Below are 17,023 nucleotides of genomic sequence, written 5' to 3'. Positions count from 1 at the left end.
CAGATGAATGGATAAGTAAATAAAATCATCTCACATTTTATTTATCTGTTCATGCCAGGGCTCCTCGCATGGGGCACCACCTTGCCGGGGATGACCAGCAGCCCCGGAACGACGGATGAACAGATTTCTCTGACACAGTTTCACTGTCGGGGAGAGGGCTAAGGGACAGCCCAGCTGAAGAAGCCAGGCAGCCCCAAATGCCTGCCTCATTAGGCTTTTATTGGAATTTTTACCTTTAGATACAATCAGTAGAGTGAGTAATCTTGAGAGGACACCTGTCCTCTAGGCAAGGGCATCCAGGGCTTAAGCATAGGATTCCAGTAAACACCCGGGGGTCTCATATGCACAGACCTGTTTGGAAAGGTCAAGGAATAATTAGGGGCGCCGCCTTTGACACTCCCCTAAGTCTCCCCTAAGTCAGAATTCCGATAAACAGGGCAGGCAGCCTTCCACACACTTCCCTTTTCTCAGAATGTCCTCCTCACAACTTTCCAAACAAGTCTCTTGTGCTCCCCAACACATTCATATACATAATTTATTTTTCCCCCACAACATGTATGGTCCTTGAGGGCAATATACTAAGGGAATAAGCCAGACAAGAAAGACAGGTACTACTTTGTGTCATTTATATTTGGAATTTTTTTAATTTAAGTCAAATTCATAGAAAGAGAGTAGAAAAGTGGTTGTCAGGGGCTGAGGATTGGGAAAAATAGGAAGAAGTTGGCAAAAGGGTACAAGCTTTCAGCTATAAGATAAATAAGGATCTGACTTAAAACATGGTGATTATAATTGATAGCACTGTATTGTATAATTGAAATTTACTAAGAGTAGAACTTAAATGTTCTCATACACACACAAAAAAGATAAATATGTGAGATGATGGGGTGTTAATTAGATGAAGGAAATCCTTTCACAATGTACAAATTTATCAAATCACAATGTACACTTTAAATATAATTTTTGTATGTCAATTATACCTCAATAAAGCGGAAATTTAAAAAAACTGGACTGGGATGGACTGGATTGCGTTTTTAATACTCGCCACCCGACCCCAAGACCAAAAAACTGTGTGATCTGCCCAAGATGATGCTGAGAGACAGGAAAAGCAGCTTCAAAAGAGTATGCATGAGACTTGAGTTGGAGAAAAATAAAATCATTTTATGGTTGCTTCTTATTCAGACCATTCGCCAATTACAAAACAGGCCATGCCTCACATTCCACTTGTTAAATACACTCTTCTGCCCTTTTCTATAAGATTTAAGTATCTCGGGTCTGCTGTTTGGTCAGTGCGAATAGAATTCTAGTGCTCCGCCTCGCAAATGCAGGCTTTACTAACCACTGGTAGGACAAAACTCAGAAAGGGCCTTCCTGTCCAGGTGTCGGTGTAGGCGAATGCTGTACTTGCGTCCTCCCACAACCACATCAAAATTACAACTATACTCAGAACAACCATCATTCAAAAACAACTGAAACCAAGATAAATGGAAGTCTTACAACTAAAGAATTAAAGGAGAAGCCACATCAAGATTGGTAGGAGGGGCAGAGACTCGGAGCCGGTTGATCACACACTCATGTGTGGCAGATAAAAATCAGGAGAGCCCTGGCACGTGTGCTCAGTGGTTGGAGCATTAGCGCACACTACAAAGGGTCTTGTGTTTGATTCCTGGTCAGGAACATATACCTGATTTGCAGGTTCACTCCCCGCCACACCCCTGGTCAAGGCATGTGAGGGAGGCAACCAGTTGATGTGTTTCTCTCACATCAATGTTTCTCTCTCACTCTCTCTCTTCCTCTCTCCCTCCCTCCTTTCCACTTTCTCTGAAAAGCAATGGAAAAAATATCCTCATGTGAGATTTGACAACAACAAAACTTGGGAGGGATATTTTGTCTACAAAGGTCCCCCTGAGGAGTGACAGGTCCCAACCCCACACCAGGCCCCCCAGCCCAGGATTCCAGTGTCAGAAAGAGAAGTCCCTACAACTTCTGGCTGTAAAAACCAGCAAGGATTGTGCCTGAATAATCGGAGCAGGTTTCATCTAGACTAGAGGGTATACGTGAGCTGGGGCTTGAAGGATGAGTACAAACTTCTCAGGAAATGAAGAGAGGGGCGATGTATTCATTGGACATCATTAGCAGTGCGGCATGACCAATTTGTTATTTGTAAAGAAAACTCCGGAGGGCAACGAAGACGGCAAGATTGGAGATAGGAGGCTAACAAAACACATCCACGTGATGTAGACTGATTACACATTTTCTGTGTGCTAGGTTCTGTACAGAGGAGAATAACGACAAGTAAATAAGCAACAACAAACTATTAACATGTTAAGTGCCATGCCCAGGATCAGCGTCTCCGCAGACGTGAGAAATCCAAGTGAAAAAATACTTGCTGCAAAAAGGTAAAAGAGTGCCAGATTTGAAGGGTATTTAGGAGACAGAATCATCTGTGTATGCTGCTGGCTGTTCCCATGCACCTTACAGCTAACCGCTGCAAGCATCGGAGTCTTTACTTGAGGGCATTAATGTTTGCCTTGCACAAGAGGAGGCTGAGAAGCACCAGGGGCTTAGCAGTGAGGACCACCAATGTCAGATGGAAGTCGGTGGATAAATACTCCACATTTGCTTGTCTCTCAGGGGGGACAACCATGAGGAATGCCTTACACAAAGGACCCACATGGACCGAGTCCCAGCTGCTGACAGTGGTAACCTGCTCATTACTGCACCTTGTACTGTCTCCCCTCCCTTCCCTGTCTCACATCCCCATGGTCCTACCAGTGCTCCCTGGTATCACCTCTCAAACTATCTGTACTCAAATCCTTGTCGAGTCCACTTTTGGGGTAACCCAACCTGAAACAACAGAAAAAACTGAATGAAAGATTAGCTGATAAAAATGAAGATGCAAATAGGAGGCTATGAAGTTTCTAGCTTGGGAGATGCTGACCGCATCACCCGAGTTAAAGACCCTTCAGGCGAGGAAGACAGATTCAGGGAGAACAGAATGAGCCTAGGAAGACTGAGTTTCAGGGACCCCAGAGACTTGTTACCTCAAAATTCCCTGAATACGTATAAGGTTAAGACTCTTGACTTTGGAAAAAGTGAAAAGAAACTGAGCAGAAAGGGGACTACACAAGAGAAGAAACCGCCAGAAATGAACATCCTCTCTCCCTAAAGGGCAATTACAGTATCTTCCTTTGACCCAAGAGAATATAAAGCTCTAGCTACTTCCTCCAGCCGGTTTCTGTATTCTAGTTTCTCATAGTTGGAGGGACTCACTCCTTTAAAACCATGCATAACTCCCCACCAGCAGCCAGCAATGGCAGCCGTGGAATCACTATCTCCACCGTGGAAAAAGGCTCGGTGGGCAAGCTCCTTCCAGGAGTCTCCTGCAGCCAGGATGGCATCATAGGCAATCATGGGGGCATCGTGTCCACTGCTGCCGCCCCAGCCAGAGTAGCTCACAGAGGTGTAGAACTGATCCCTCTCCTTCACATCGTAGGGCTTGGGGAAGGTAGGGGCTGATTTGCCGTCCAAAATCCCTCTAAGTTTTAGGTACCTTTCCCATTGGTCTTGGAAGTAGGACCTGTAGGAAAGAAAACAATCTACAGTCACTTGAAAAGTTGATAACCATAAGGAAAGGTACCAGATGGATGTGTGAACAGGAAAAAAAAACTCCAAGATGACTTCAACTTCTTGTATTAATAACACAAATGACATTAAAAATTTAAAATGAACTCACCTAAGTAAGAGCCATTCAATAAAGTTTTGCTAAGGATTGATATAAATAAGGCACTGATGCCTATTGCTAAGTTAGAAAGACATATATAGCAAGCTAAAGGTGAGAATTAAAGATTTGTTTTTCTTGAGTTGAGAATAATGTCAAGTGTCACCTTTCAGGGGGCACACTTTATTTAGTCTATCCTTATACATTTTATTGTATTTTCTAATAAAAATTATATATATTTTAGGTGTACTGCATAATGATTTGATATACATATACATGGTGAAATGATTACTACAGTCAAACTAATGAACACATCATCTTCTTATAGAGTTGTGTGTTGTTGTTTTTTCAAAAGGGAACTTTGGAATATCATGATCATGGGTGATTTCAGCAAGAAGCCCCTGGACCTTTTTATTCTAAGAAAGGCAATGTGAAGTAAACTCAGAAAAAGGGGAAAATGAGGTTTTACCACCTTTTCTTACTAATTAGCAAGTCAACACTGAAAAACAAGTTCCAGGAGATGGACGGGAAAGTTCATCTCAGTCTAGGATAACCACAAAGACTATAGAAAGAACAGGATCCCTATACACAAGGGAAGCACTGCAGCTGCACTACTCTCTGAGGTCTTCACTGGGCCACCCAGTGGCAACCACTGCTAGAACTTGAAGTCCTTAGCAGGTGGGAAGGGAGGGGGCTGGATGCAGATGACAAAACTGGATGCTGAGAACCATGACAGTTGCTATGATCTAAGAACTCTAGGCACACACAGGCACGCACGTGTGCACGCAGATGCAATGCTTTTCCAGCAGGAGTATGCACCTATAAACTTACCAGTGCTCAAGATTCTTCTCCACAAAGTAGCCTGCTTGGACAATGTACTTTTTAGCTTCTGGTAGCACCTCCATCAGTCCTTTTCCCCATTGCCAGGGAGGCTTGCCATTCACAGCATAGGCTGTAAAAAGAGCAGACACAAGGGCTCCCAGGTAGCCAGTGGGGTGGTGGTGGGTCATTCGGCCACTCTCGATGCTCACCTGGATCAGTGTGTCCAGCTGGCAGGGGTAAGGGAACCTGAGACCAATGCACATGGCTCGCATAGCAGCCCCACAGCCTCCCTCGTGGTTGTTAAAGGGAATCCTCCAACCATTGTCTTTGTCTGGCTCCAACAGCATGGCATTCTTCACTGAGGCACCTCCTGGGGAAGAGCCGGAGAGGGCATGGGGTCAGTGTAACCAAAGCAAAGGCTCCAGCAGGAGGAAAGACCAAGCTCTGGTTCCAAGTCTCTTAAATGGAAACTGAAAACAGAACAAAACAAAAAATTATGACGAACACTCTCAAACTCCAAGCCAACATTGTGCCTTATTTTATATATAACCCTTAGTATAATCCTATATAATAAAGAGGTAGTATGCAAATTGACTGTCACACCCTCGCATAAGATGGCCACCCCCATGTGTTCAAAGATAGCTGCCACAAGATGGCCTGTGGGGGAGGGAAGTTAGGGGCGACCAGGCCTGCAGGGGAGGGCAGCTGGGGGTGACCGGGCCAGCAGGGGAGGACAGTTAGGGGCGACCAGGCCAGCAGGGGAGCAGTTAGGCATCGGTCAGGCTGGCAGGGGAGTGATTAGGGGGTGATCCGGCAGGCAGGCAGGCAGGCGAGCGTTTGGGAGCCAGCAGTCCCGGATCATGAGAGGGATGTCCCAGATTGGAGAGGGTACAAGTTGGGCTGAGGGACACCCCCCCCCCCCCCACCCAGTGCACAAATTTCATGCACTGGGCTTCTAGTAAGATTAACAAAAGAAGCAGATTCATATAGAGAGCCTTGGAATCTTTGCCAGTTATTACTGAGACATCACAATAACTCAAAAAGGTAAAGTATAACATATCCTCTTTTTTAAATGAATAAGCTAAGGCTCAGAGCTTAAGAACCTTGCTCAAAATCATGTAACCAGATCATCAGCAGCCCCATCAAAACCTTTTTCTCCCAGCCCAAGCCCTTAAAGAATCCAAGGAGAAACTGACAACTGGAATTCCCAAATGTCAGAAAGAGGACAGTTCGAGTGAATAGCGCTAGGCTCAGAGACAGAGCAATGGGTTCAGAGCCACAATGTGCCCTTGCGTTTCCCCCACTATGTGAAAGCATTGTAATCAGGCTTGTCCTATCACCCTATCCTACTGGAAACCGGGAACGCACACATGAACAAGCAGTGGCAGTTATATATGGTGGGGTGGGGTGTGGTATTACTGTTCCCTTATGGTCAGTTATTCACAACAAGGTCATGGAAGGCATAAGTGGACAAATAAAACTTTCCACTTGTCAATCTGATGAGATATCAGATGTAGAGGAAGAATGAATAGACTGGCTTTGAATGCCAATTCTTGGGGTCACCAGAGAGAGTATGTGTGTGGGAGGGGGAGCATTTTCATCAGGAGGCACTTTTCATCAGCTCATAAGCTGAATTGTGTCCCCTAAAGTTCCTATGTTGAAGACATAACCCCCTAGTACCTCAAAATGTGGCTGTATTAGGAGACTGGACCTTGAAAGAGGTGATGCAGTTGAAATGAGAACATTAGAGTGGGCCCTAATGCAATCTGATGAGAATAAGAAGAAATCTGGACACACACAGAGACACCAGGGATGTGCACCGTGAAAGGGAGGACACAGATATAAGGAGGTCGTCTGCAAGCCAAAGAGAAAGGCCTCAGAAGAAACCAAACTTGCTGACACCTTGACCTCAGACTTCGAGCCTCTGAAACAGTGAGAAAATAAAAGTTCTTTAAGCCACCAGACTGTGGCAGTTTATGATGGCAGCTCAAGCTGACCAACACAGGAGGAGAGGTAGGTCAGATGGGCTAGGGAAAGGCGATTCAAACCACCTGGTGACCCAAATGGCTGCAACTATGTCCCAAGCGGGCAAGAACACTTGTGAACAAACCTGGAAACAGAAAAGGAATCTCTGCAAGACACTTTCCATTTTCTTTTAAAAGAAAAAAAAAATGGTTTTTTTATACTTGTTCATTACAGAAAACTTAGAAAATACATATGCGCAAAAAGAAAATAAGAAACTATAAATACTCCCATTACACAGATATAATTATGAATATCTTTGTGTATGTTCTTCCAGACTTCTCCCAAGAGATATACATGTATCCTTTATTACCAGAGGGTTTATAAGATACATCCGGTTTTGTAACCTATTTATCTTTCACTTAATATATAATATCCTCCCATATCAGAAAATATTTATCTGTATAATTTTTTTTAAATATATTTTATTGATTTTTTTTACAGAGAGGAAGGGATGGAGAGTTAGAAACATCCATGAGAGACAAACATGGATCAGCCGCCTCCTGCACATCTCCTACTGGGGATGTGCCCACAACCCAGGTACATGCCCTTGACCGGAATCGAACCTGGGACTCTTCAGTCCACAGGCCGACGCTCTATCCACTGAGCCAAACCGGTCAGGGCTATCTGTATAATTGTAAGTGGCTACGAATGTATTGTCATAATTAAATAAATTATGGGACATTTGGGCGGTGCCTATTTTTTTTTTATCACAATTATAAAAACTACTGTCTCCTGGATATGTAAATCTCAGTGTCAACACTGTAATGACTTCCTTGGGCCTGTTTTCTTCTCCACTTGCCCAGGATCCCCACTGGCTGCCCTCACCTGGTGCCCGGCCATCCATGTCTTCCATGCAGTCTTGGTAATGCTTAGCAAGGAGGGAGTACAGTCGACCCAAGTCTGAGACTTTCCCGGCTTCCACAAGCGCGTCTGCCGTGGCCAGGTGCATCACCGTGTCATCGCTGACTCTCCACCGCTGCACGTCTATGGCGTCCAGGCCACCAAGCTGGGCCAGCTGCTGGTGGATCTTCTCCCCGCTCCTGAGGAACTCCCACTTCCCGTTGAAGTACCCCAAGGCATCTCCCGCTGCACTCAGCACCATGGCAGCCACATACCTCTCAATCAGTCCCCCACACATGGTGAGGCTGTCTGTAGGGGGGAAATTAAGACACACAGAGGACAAGGAGAAAGAAAAAAGTCAGAAAAAAATAACAGCCTTATCTACATTTTATGGAGCATTCACTACTTGTAGGCACTGTAGTAAATGCACCTCATTTAACACTCACAACTCGTCTGTGAGGAATGTATTATTAGGCCCATTGTATGGATGAGTTAAATGAGGGTTATAGAGATAATTCTGTTCCAGAAATGCTAAGCGACTTGTCTTGGGTCACAGAGCTAAGTTACATGGCTCAGGCTCCATCTGACGCCAAAGCCCACGATTTTAACTCCCACTCCATCTTTGCCTCTCTGGGAGTGTCAAGCCCATTACATTCTGCAAGGCAAGCCAAGCTTAGCATTTTTTTTTTAGTGGGGACTTGGCCTTGGAAGTCCATCCCTCCTTTACTTAAACAATACTTCCCATTACAATGCACAGTTCACAAGGCACCTGCACATTCTCTGTTCTCATTTTCAGACAAGATTACAGTACCCATTTCACAGATAAGAGAACTGGGGATTGCCCTAGCTCAGTGATGGCGAACCTTTTGAGCTCGGCGTGTCAGCATTTTGAAAAACCCTAACTTAACTCTGGTGCCGTGTCACATATAGAAATTCTTTGATATTTGCAACCATAGTAAAACAAAGATTTATATTTTTGATATGTATTTTATATATTTAAATGCCATTTAACAAGGAAAAATCAACCAAAAAACTGAGTTCGCGTGTCACCTCTGACACCCGTGTCATAGGTTCGCCATCACTTCCCTACCTGGTTTGGCCCAGTGGTTAGAAGGGTCTCAGTTTCAATGATAGCCAAAGGCGTGTACCTTGGTTGCAGGCTTGACACCCGGCCCCAGTCAGGCGCCTGCGTGAGGAAACCAATCGAGGTATCTCTCTCACATGGATGTTTCTCTCTCTCTGTCTCTCTCCCTCCCTTCCACTCTTTCTAAAAATCAATGAAAAAAATGTCCCCAGGTGAGGATTAATTTTTTTAAGAGACAGAAAAACAAAACAAACAAACAAAACAAAACAAAACAAAAAACTAGGGCTCAGAGAAGGTAAATTAACACAACCAGCAAGTACAGGCACTGGGACCCGAATCTGCTGATTCCAGGCCACTCACCTTAGCACAGACCTACTTACTGGGCAATCTCTTTGTGCCTCAGCCTCTATATCTCTAAAATGGTGATAAAAATAGTAACAATTGCCTGGGTTTGTTCTGAGGAGTAAATAAATACATTGTTTTGTTAAGCACTTAGACCAGTGCTTCGCACATCATAAGCACTATTTGTATTATTCATATACAACCAGGGAAAAGATTTTTCTCTTACTGAACTAGAATACTTCCTTCTCACAACCTTCCTTTCAATAGCAATATTTAAATTTTGTTTTTCTTCTAAATGATTACCTTCTAGAGTCCTAGGAGCTCAACGAAGATAACCGCCATGAATCTATTCCTGGTCCAGTGCTGGTTCTCCCGCAGGCGCATTTCCAGTGCTCCACTGTACCCTGTTGCCTTAGCACTCAAGTTCTAGGACTCAAGTTCAAAGCCTTTACTGGGCCCATCCCCTCCACTGCACAGGCCAGCTAAACACCTGTAATGGCTGGCAGACCAGCACCTCCTCAGCTCAAGCTCTCTCCACACCCAAGATGCCCATCCTCCCTCCCACTTACCTAAACCCTATTGACTCAGGGTTTATAGTCCAAGTACTGGGGCTTCCAAGAGTCCTTCCCGAGCTGCACTGCTGCTGGCCTGGGAAGGCAGGCTGGCCAGCACCTGGGGAAGAGTAAATGAAGACTGAGCAGATCAATCCTGATCATGCTGAATTTCTTAGCTCACAAAGGATGTTTGTAAAACGCTATTTACATGCCCAGAAATTGGAGTTGAGGGCCACTAGACCTGAGTCTGCCAAGAGTCAGCGGTGTGATTGTGGGCAAGCCATCCACACTGGACCCGGGTTTTCCCAATTTATACTAGTAATTGGAGACAGGGCGGGGTGGGGGTAGGGGGGAGGGGGAGGAAGGAGGCCACAGATGCTCCCTGGGCTCGGTCTGTGCTGGCGGCTTCACAGGACCAGCTGTTAGTCCCTCTGTACCCGCTCTCCCAAAGTCCTCAGCTTCCTTTCTGTAATTCCTTCTGGCTCCACCGAATATGTGTTTTGTGACTTGCAAGCGGGGGCGGGACAATGACCATCTCTTTCCGCTGGAAAATCCTTTTAACTTTCACATGGAACTGCCCTAGCCTTCCGCTTTCAGACCGCGCTGTCCCCTAGCAGTGGTTCCCAGCCTTCTGGCCCTTTTAAATACAGTTCCTCATGTTGTGACCCAACCATAAAATTATTTTCGTTGCTACTTCATAACTGTAATGTTGCTACTGTTGTGAATCGTAATGTAAATATCTGCTATGCAGGATGGTCTTAGGCGACCCCTGTGAAAGGGTCGTTGGACCGCCGGAGGGGTCGCGACCCACAGGTTGAGAACCGCTGCCACTCCTGCGAACAATTCTCTCCCCTACTCTAAATTCGAAACTAAGATTGCTCAGCTGCTTCCCGACAGACCTCAACTTTTTTTGGAGGGGCGGGGGGACACGTCTGTCCCAGCCCGGATGGGGGAGGGGGACCTGGTCACCGCGTGGGAGGAGGGCAATCCCCAAAACGCTGTGTCCCGGGTGTACCTGCTCCCTGGGGAGGTGGGGTGATCGAGCACCCCGGACCTGGCCGAGGAGGGGGAGGGAGCGCTGGTGGGACCTGGTCACCGCCAGGAGAGGAGCGCGCAGGGGAAGGGGCAAGAGAGGAGCGCGCAGGGGAGGGGGCGGGAGAGGGGCTCCAGGGGGAGGAGGCGGGAGAGGAGCGCGCAGGGGAGGGGGCGGGAGAGGAGCGCGCAGGGGAGGGGGGCGGGAGAGGGGCTCCAGGGGGAGGAGGCGGGAGAGGAGCGCGCAGGGGAGGGGGCGGGAGAGGAGCGCGCAGGGGAGGGGGGCGGGAGAGGAGCGCGCAGGGGAGGGGGCGGGAGAGGGGCTCCAGGGGGAGGAGGCGGGAGAGGAGCGCGCAGGGGAGGGGGCGGGAGAGGAGCGCGCAGGGGAGGGGGGGCGGGAGAGGGGCTCCAGGGGGAGGAGGCGGGAGAGGAGCGCGCAGGGGAGGGGGCGGGAGAGGAGCGCGCAGGGGAGGGGGGCGGGAGAGGAGCGCGCAGGGGAGGGGGGGCGGGAGAGGGGCTCCAGGGGGAGGAGGCGGGAGAGGAGCGCGCAGGGGAGGGGGCGGGAGAGGAGCGCGCAGGGGAGGGGGGCGGGAGAGGAGCGCGCAGGGGAGGGGGCGGGAGAGGGGCTCCAGGGGGAGGAGGCGGGAGAGGAGCGCGCAGGGGGTGGGGGCGGGAGTCGGGAGACGGGGTAGGACAGCAGGGCGGGTACCTAATGGCGGACAAGTGGGGCGCGAGACTAGGGCGGGGCCCGGCGCGGCGATTTCAGGGTCCCGGCGAGGCCTGGTCGCTTCGGGGCGGATGGCACAGGGCGGCGGGGAGCCGGGCTTTGCGCGCCTGGGGCGGAGCCTGTCCCGGGCGGGACCGCGCCCCGAGTAGCCAGCCGCGGAGCGCCTTCTGCTGCAGCCTCCCTGTCCTGCAGCGCCCTCCGGGCCGGCGGAGACCACAGGGCCCGCGTCAGCCACCGGCGACCTCGGGTTCGGCTGTCCCCTCGGTGACTCACGTGGGCCCCGGGCCGAGGCCTCTTCCTGCCGGGCTGTGTAGCCAAATATTTAGAAAAAGGGCCCTTTTCAACTTCCTGGGACCCTCGCCCATGAAAGCGGACAAGAATAGTTAGTACTCCCTAGGGTGATTGCTAGGATCAATTTTAACTGTTGTCATTTATTTGGCAGCTGAATATTACTTTTTCATCCTGCTAGTTAATAAAAGCACAGAAATACTAATAGTACTTTTGTCTAAATAACTGAATGTGCCAGTTTTAAAAAAAAAAAAAGGATCAACATATATGTGTACCAAGAAGAGGTTCAGGCTAGAATAAAGAACAGAGTATTTATTTGAGCAAAAGGAGACAAAAATCTGTGGCAGGTCCATTCTCGGAAATTCCAGACTGCAGACTTGCAAGGGCCTGAGTGCGGACTTGAGCAGGGGTTTTCAAATGGTTTTCACACTGAATATTTTCTGCAAACAAAGCCTTACCCACGGCCATTACATAAAATTGATGGGAACGAAGCTGCTTGGGGCGAAGTGGTGCGTGTAGAAGAGGCCGGGAGACTGGACCCGAGTTCCTTTCCCCTGTAGGAGATGGGGGTCGGGGTTGGTCCTGGTGGGGGGGGGGGGGGGGGCGGGGGGGCGGGGGCGGGGGAGGCAGCCAGGAGAGAGGGCGAGCCCTGGGGAGAGCAGTGGCTGGTATTTACCAACTGGTACAGAAGGGCTTCAATGTTTTCAGAACTGCGTGTTCACGCCAGTGTGGCTGGGCCAACGAACTCATCGTTCACAGCAAGAAGTCAATCTAGACGCACAAGAATGAAAATTTGTCCTTGGAGAGAATAATCATGACTGCAACCTTTAATGTTCTCACAGTTTCTTTTTTTTTTTAGTCTTGAAGGGATATTTTAGGGGAAGTGCCTCTTGTCTAGAGGAAATATTTGTATGAATTCAGCAATTCCATCAACTTGTCTTTCTCTTTAGTGAAATTCAAGTAAAATCAAATTTAAAATTGTATCCGAAATGTGGTCGTTATCATTTTATAAAAGTATCTCTACCCATCTGGAAGAAAAAAAAATCTGTGGCAGGCAGTTAGACACAGTAGCAGAGCAAGGACTATGGGCCAGGTACAGAGGTCACCAGGGCAGAAAGCCCCAGGTGCCTACCAAGGGACAATTGGAGGATGGGACTTCACCCCCAGGGGGACCTTTCCTCCCCTAGCAAATCAGTGGTCCTGCTGGACCCCCTAACCTTCCCTTCCTAGAGACAAGCTCTAGGCCTCAGTTGTATTTGAGCTCAAGGCCTAGAAAAGCAACAAAACCAGAGAGGGGATCCCCATGGCTGACCTCAGGACCAGCTGCATTGAATAATGACCCCCTGCCCAGGCACCAACCAATCAATCAGAGGAGACCTAGACCCTCAGAGGGCACACCCGGAAAATTGCTGAATATTCTATTGAGATCATCCTCTCGAATCTCCCCTAAAATCTCCACCCTTAAGACCCTTAATTCAGAGGACCCAGCATGCTCTCCCTTCCTCCTCCCACCTCCCCGTTCCCTCCCCCAGGCATTATCATTATCTTCCTTACTCCTTAGCTCCCAGGGCCCTTCCTCTACCTCTGTAACTTGTTTCCTAAGCCCATTTCATCTACAAATTACTACTTCTACCTCTGTGATTTTATAAGTAAATATGGAGTCTTGGCTCTGAATTCTTTCCTAGCCAGACTCAAGTATGGAGGTTGCTGAACCCAGGGGCAGTCTGACCCCACCCATCTAACGCTGGTGAAGTTCCCGCAGCCTATGAAGGAGCAGCCCAAACTATGCCACAGTGATCAAAGGAAGGGTCCATTAAGGCAAAAACCACAAAATGTAATTTTTTCATGCAAATGAAGGATTTCTGGCGAGGTTAACAGGGATTGATTAGTCCAGTATGCAAACTAAGGGGTTTCAAAACTCCAAAGAGGCAGAGTCCACTTCTGTCCATGTAACAGTGGTTCCAGGATGTTTATGGCTCAGCCTGGAGCTGAGTTTAGCAGCAGGTTTAGCAACATACCAGTGGCTCTGAGAACTGAGGCACCAAACTCCATGGGCCTCATTTCCTTAATTGTCTCCTGACTCTTTTTAAGTGACTCGGCAATGTTATTCCATTTTATTTTTTCTATTATCATTAATATATTTTGTATACCTACTCAAATTTTTTATTTGCTATGCCTATTTTTTCTGGCTGTAATGACCTAGACTTGGCCTGAGAGCTTTTTAAAAATAAAATAAAAATTTTTTTGAGATACAATTTACATGTAATGAAATGCACTCATTTGGTGTGTTGTTCAGTGAGTTTTGATCATGTACCTTGGCTCTCTCCACCTGGGTGACAAAGGGGAAAGCAGTTATCCATCACCTTCCAGCCCCATTCGGTTAAGACGGGCCCCATAGGCATTAACTCCTCCCATATTTTCAGATTGCACACACTTGAGTGCAAAACTTCCAAAGGTCCAAGCCAAAACAACAGAGAAGCTCAGGGCCAACAGCAGTCAAAGGTGCCGGCCCAGGCAGGCGCTGCTGTCAGGTTCTACCTGTGCGAAACAGGTCAGCTGGATTAGCACCGGCCGGCCGTTTACCCACAGAATGCTCCGGAACTCTACAGAGGACATAACCACAGCAAGCTGGCTGGCAGTGAGATCGGTTGGGAATGGGATGGATGAGAGGCTAAATCCTCTTCACCCCATGCCTTGGTTCTGTCACTGTGCTCCCCTGAGGTGCATTCAGCCGTGGGTAGGGAGACACTGTCCACCATGGCTGCCAGGAGCCCACGCTGTGAAGAGGGTGGGATGGAGAGGTGGGCCTTATGAGCTGAGTACTCTCCAAAAGATGTCCACTACATATGATGGCCCATTCCTTCAGTGGCATGACTGAGACTAGGGAGGGATAACTCTAGGTGCTAAAACAAAACTTGGGATTAGAACAGAAGCAGGCAGCCCATAAAGCTCACTAGCATCTACGGCCAAAAGTCAACCCTCCAACCACTTTCTTCCCTCCCCCACGCTACCCGCTGCTCTCTTAGGACAGTGTGTGGTTGGCCCCACCCATCAGTCTAAGAAACTGACTTGAGCTCGGGAGCTTCCTCAAATCATATCATAACCATACCTTGTGCTTTTATTTAATTATGCCTGGTGGAAAACTCGAGTAAGAGGAAGTTGGAAGGGGAATGCCGCCTCTGTGACATAGAACTTAAAGTACAACTGAGCAATTTGACAGCATTTCAAGCTACCCAAACGAGAACATCTCGAAGTGGGTCCTCCTACTTTAATTTTCAACACAAGAGAAAAAGAGAAATTGTTCTTCAGCGTAAGTAAATTTACTATTATGTTAATATGGGATAGCTTGTTATATCTTTTCTCTTCCCCTTTTATTAATAGATTTTCTGTTGATTTATTTTTTTGCGAAGAGGTATTTAAGAATTGAGACAGTTGTTTTTCTGTGTTAATATGTTAAGAAGGAAGTCGTTTCTAGTACTATGTTGAATAAGAGTGGTGAAGGCCAGCAATCCTGTCTTGTTCTGATCTTAAGGGAAACGCTTTTACTTTTTGCCCATTGAGTATGATGTTGGCTATGGGCTTGTCATTTATGTCCTTTTTAATGTTGAGGTATCATCCCACTATTCCCACTTTACTGAGAGTTTTTATCATAAGTAGGTACTGGATTTTATCAAATGCTTTTTCTGCATCTACTGATATAATCATGTGATTTTTAACCTTTATTTTGTTTATGTGATGTATCATGTTTATTGATTTGCGAATATTGTACCAACCTTGTATTCCCAAAATGAATCCTACTTGAACATGTAGTATGATCTTTTAATTGTATTGCTGGATCTGGTTTGCTAATATTTTTTTGAGGATTTTAGCATCCATGTTCATTAGAGATATTGACCTATAATTTTCTTTCCTTATAGTGTCTTTATCTGGTTTTGGAATTAGAATAATGCTGGCCTTGTGAAATGAGCTTAGAAATTTTCCTGCCTCTTAAATTTTTTGGAATAGTTTGAGAAGGATAGGTGCTAATTCTTCTTTGAATGTTTGATAAAATTCATCTGTGGTCTAGGACATTTGTTTGCTGGGAATTTTTTTTTACTGCTTCAATTTCATTAGTTGTAATCAGTGTACTGTATTCAGGTTTTCTGATTCTTCCTGATTCGGTTTTGAAAGATTGTATGTTTCTAGGAAGTTATCCATTTTGCACAGGTTGTCCAATTTGTTGGCATATAGTTGTTCATATTATTTTCTTACAATCCTTTGTATTTCTGGTGTGTAAGTTGTTATTTCTCCTCTTTTGTTTCTGATTTTATTTATTTGGGTCCTCCTTCTTTTTCTTGATGAATCTGGTTAATCTCTGTATCATTTATTTACTTCCGCTCTGGTCTTTATTATTTCCTTCCTTCTACTTACTTTGGGCTTTGTTTGTTGTTATTTTTCTAGTTCTTTTAGGTGTAGTAGGTTTAGATTGTTTGAGATTTTTCGTACTTTTTAAAAAAATCCTCACCTGAGGAGTGAGGATATTTTTTCCATTGATTCTAGAGAGAGTGCAAGGGTGGGGTGAAAGGGGAGAGAAACATCTATGTGACACATCAATTGGTTGCCTCGCACATGTACCCCAGTGGGGGCAGGGATTGGAACCTGCAAGCATCAGGTGAGCAGGCTGATGCTCTAACCGTTGAGGCACTCTGGCCAGGGCTTTTCTTGCCTTTTGAGATAGGCCTGTAGTGCTAAGAACTTCCCTCCTAGGACTGCTTTCACTGTGCCCCATAGATTTGGGGTTGTTGTCTGTTCATTTTCATTTGTTTCCAGGTAACTTTTTATTTCTTCTTTGATCTCATTGTTAATACATTCATGGTTTAATAACATGTTATTTAGCCTCCATGTGTATGAATGTTTTTAGGGCGTTCTTTTTATTGTAATTTCTAGCTTTATACCATTGTGGCCAGAGAAGATGCTTAATATAATTTCAATCTTCTTGAATTTATTAAGACTTACTTTGTGTCCTAACATGTGTTCTATCTTTGAGACTATTCCATGTGCACTTGAGAAGAACATATATTCTGCTTCTTTGGGGTGAAATATTCTATAAATATCAAGTAAATCTACCAAATCTAGCATGTCATTTGCCTTATTTTATGTCTGGAAGATCTATTCACTGATGTCAGTGGGGTGTTCAAACCCCCTACTAAGACTGTATTGCTATCAATCTCTTCCTTAATGTTCACCAAGAATTTCTTTATATATCTATATGCTCCTATGTTGGGTGCATATAGGTATACAAGGATTATATCCTCTGTTGTACTGATCCTTGTAGTATTATGTAGTGACCTGTGCAGATGATGTTTTATTGAGTTGTACACTTGAAACTTGTATGGTTTCACAAGCCAATGTCACCACAATCTATACTAATAAAATGGTAATATGTGAATTAGACCAGATGTCATACCGGACATCCTTCCTGACAAAGCCGGGATCCAGGGGGTGCCGCCCACGATCCCCGGGTGCCTGCCCGGGCAAAGCCACCGGGGTCCCGGTTGCCTGCCCGGGCAAAGCCACCCGAAAGAGGAAAGCTTGGGTCCTGGGTGCAGGGG

The 17,023-nt window shown here is 46.4% G+C and overlaps 2 protein-coding genes across 3 annotated transcripts in view; one reads left to right on the top strand and one right to left on the bottom strand.

Moving 5' to 3' along the window:
- Positions 1-1,137: 1,137 nt before the first annotated feature.
- ADPRH (ADP-ribosylarginine hydrolase) lies at positions 1,138-11,273 on the bottom strand. 2 transcript variants are annotated; one of them, XM_070406256.1, is made up of 5 exons: positions 11,127-11,273; positions 9,401-9,503; positions 7,391-7,714; positions 4,550-4,910; positions 1,138-3,577 (listed from the first exon to the last, which is right to left on the bottom strand). In XM_070406256.1, the coding sequence occupies exons 3-5, from the start codon at positions 7,701-7,703 to the stop codon at positions 3,163-3,165; spliced, it is 1,089 nt and encodes a 362-aa protein (XP_070262357.1). In that variant the 5' UTR covers positions 7,704-7,714; positions 9,401-9,503; positions 11,127-11,273; the 3' UTR covers positions 1,138-3,162. The 2 variants fall into 2 exon arrangements, with proteins under 2 accessions (XP_070262357.1, XP_070262358.1); XM_070406257.1 differs by lacking the exons at positions 9,401-9,503; positions 11,127-11,273 and adding an exon at positions 9,135-9,394.
- A 3,280-nt stretch (positions 11,274-14,553) lies between these two features.
- CD80 (CD80 molecule) overlaps positions 14,554-17,023 on the top strand; it is a 55,745-nt gene continuing 53,275 nt past the window's right edge. Inside the window, exon 1 of the mRNA XM_070406251.1 lies at positions 14,554-14,742. The gene's annotated coding sequence lies outside the window, so the exon portion shown is untranslated. The remainder of the gene's footprint in view (positions 14,743-17,023) is intronic.

Source organism: Myotis yumanensis, unplaced genomic scaffold, assembly GCF_028538775.1.
Source record: "Myotis yumanensis isolate MYYU_CA2020_CCGP unplaced genomic scaffold, mMyoYum1.0.hap1 SCAF_2, whole genome shotgun sequence".
Classification (NCBI taxonomy): Eukaryota; Metazoa; Chordata; class Mammalia; order Chiroptera; family Vespertilionidae; genus Myotis; species Myotis yumanensis.
This window is presented reverse-complemented; position numbering and strand designations above follow the sequence as displayed.

Bases quoted from the DNA above. Each gene is read 5' to 3' on its own strand.
- ADPRH (XM_070406256.1), bottom strand. From the start codon at position 7,703: ATGTGTGGGGGACTGATTGAGAGGTATGTGGCTGCCATGGTGCTGAGT. The intron at 4,911-7,390 runs GTGAGGGCAGCC...GCTCTTCCCCAG, and splicing joins CATGGATGGCCGGGCACCAG to GAGGTGCCTCAGTGAAGAAT. The intron at 3,578-4,549 runs GTAAGTTTATAG...TCTTTCCTACAG, and splicing joins GAGAAGAATCTTGAGCACTG to GTCCTACTTCCAAGACCAAT.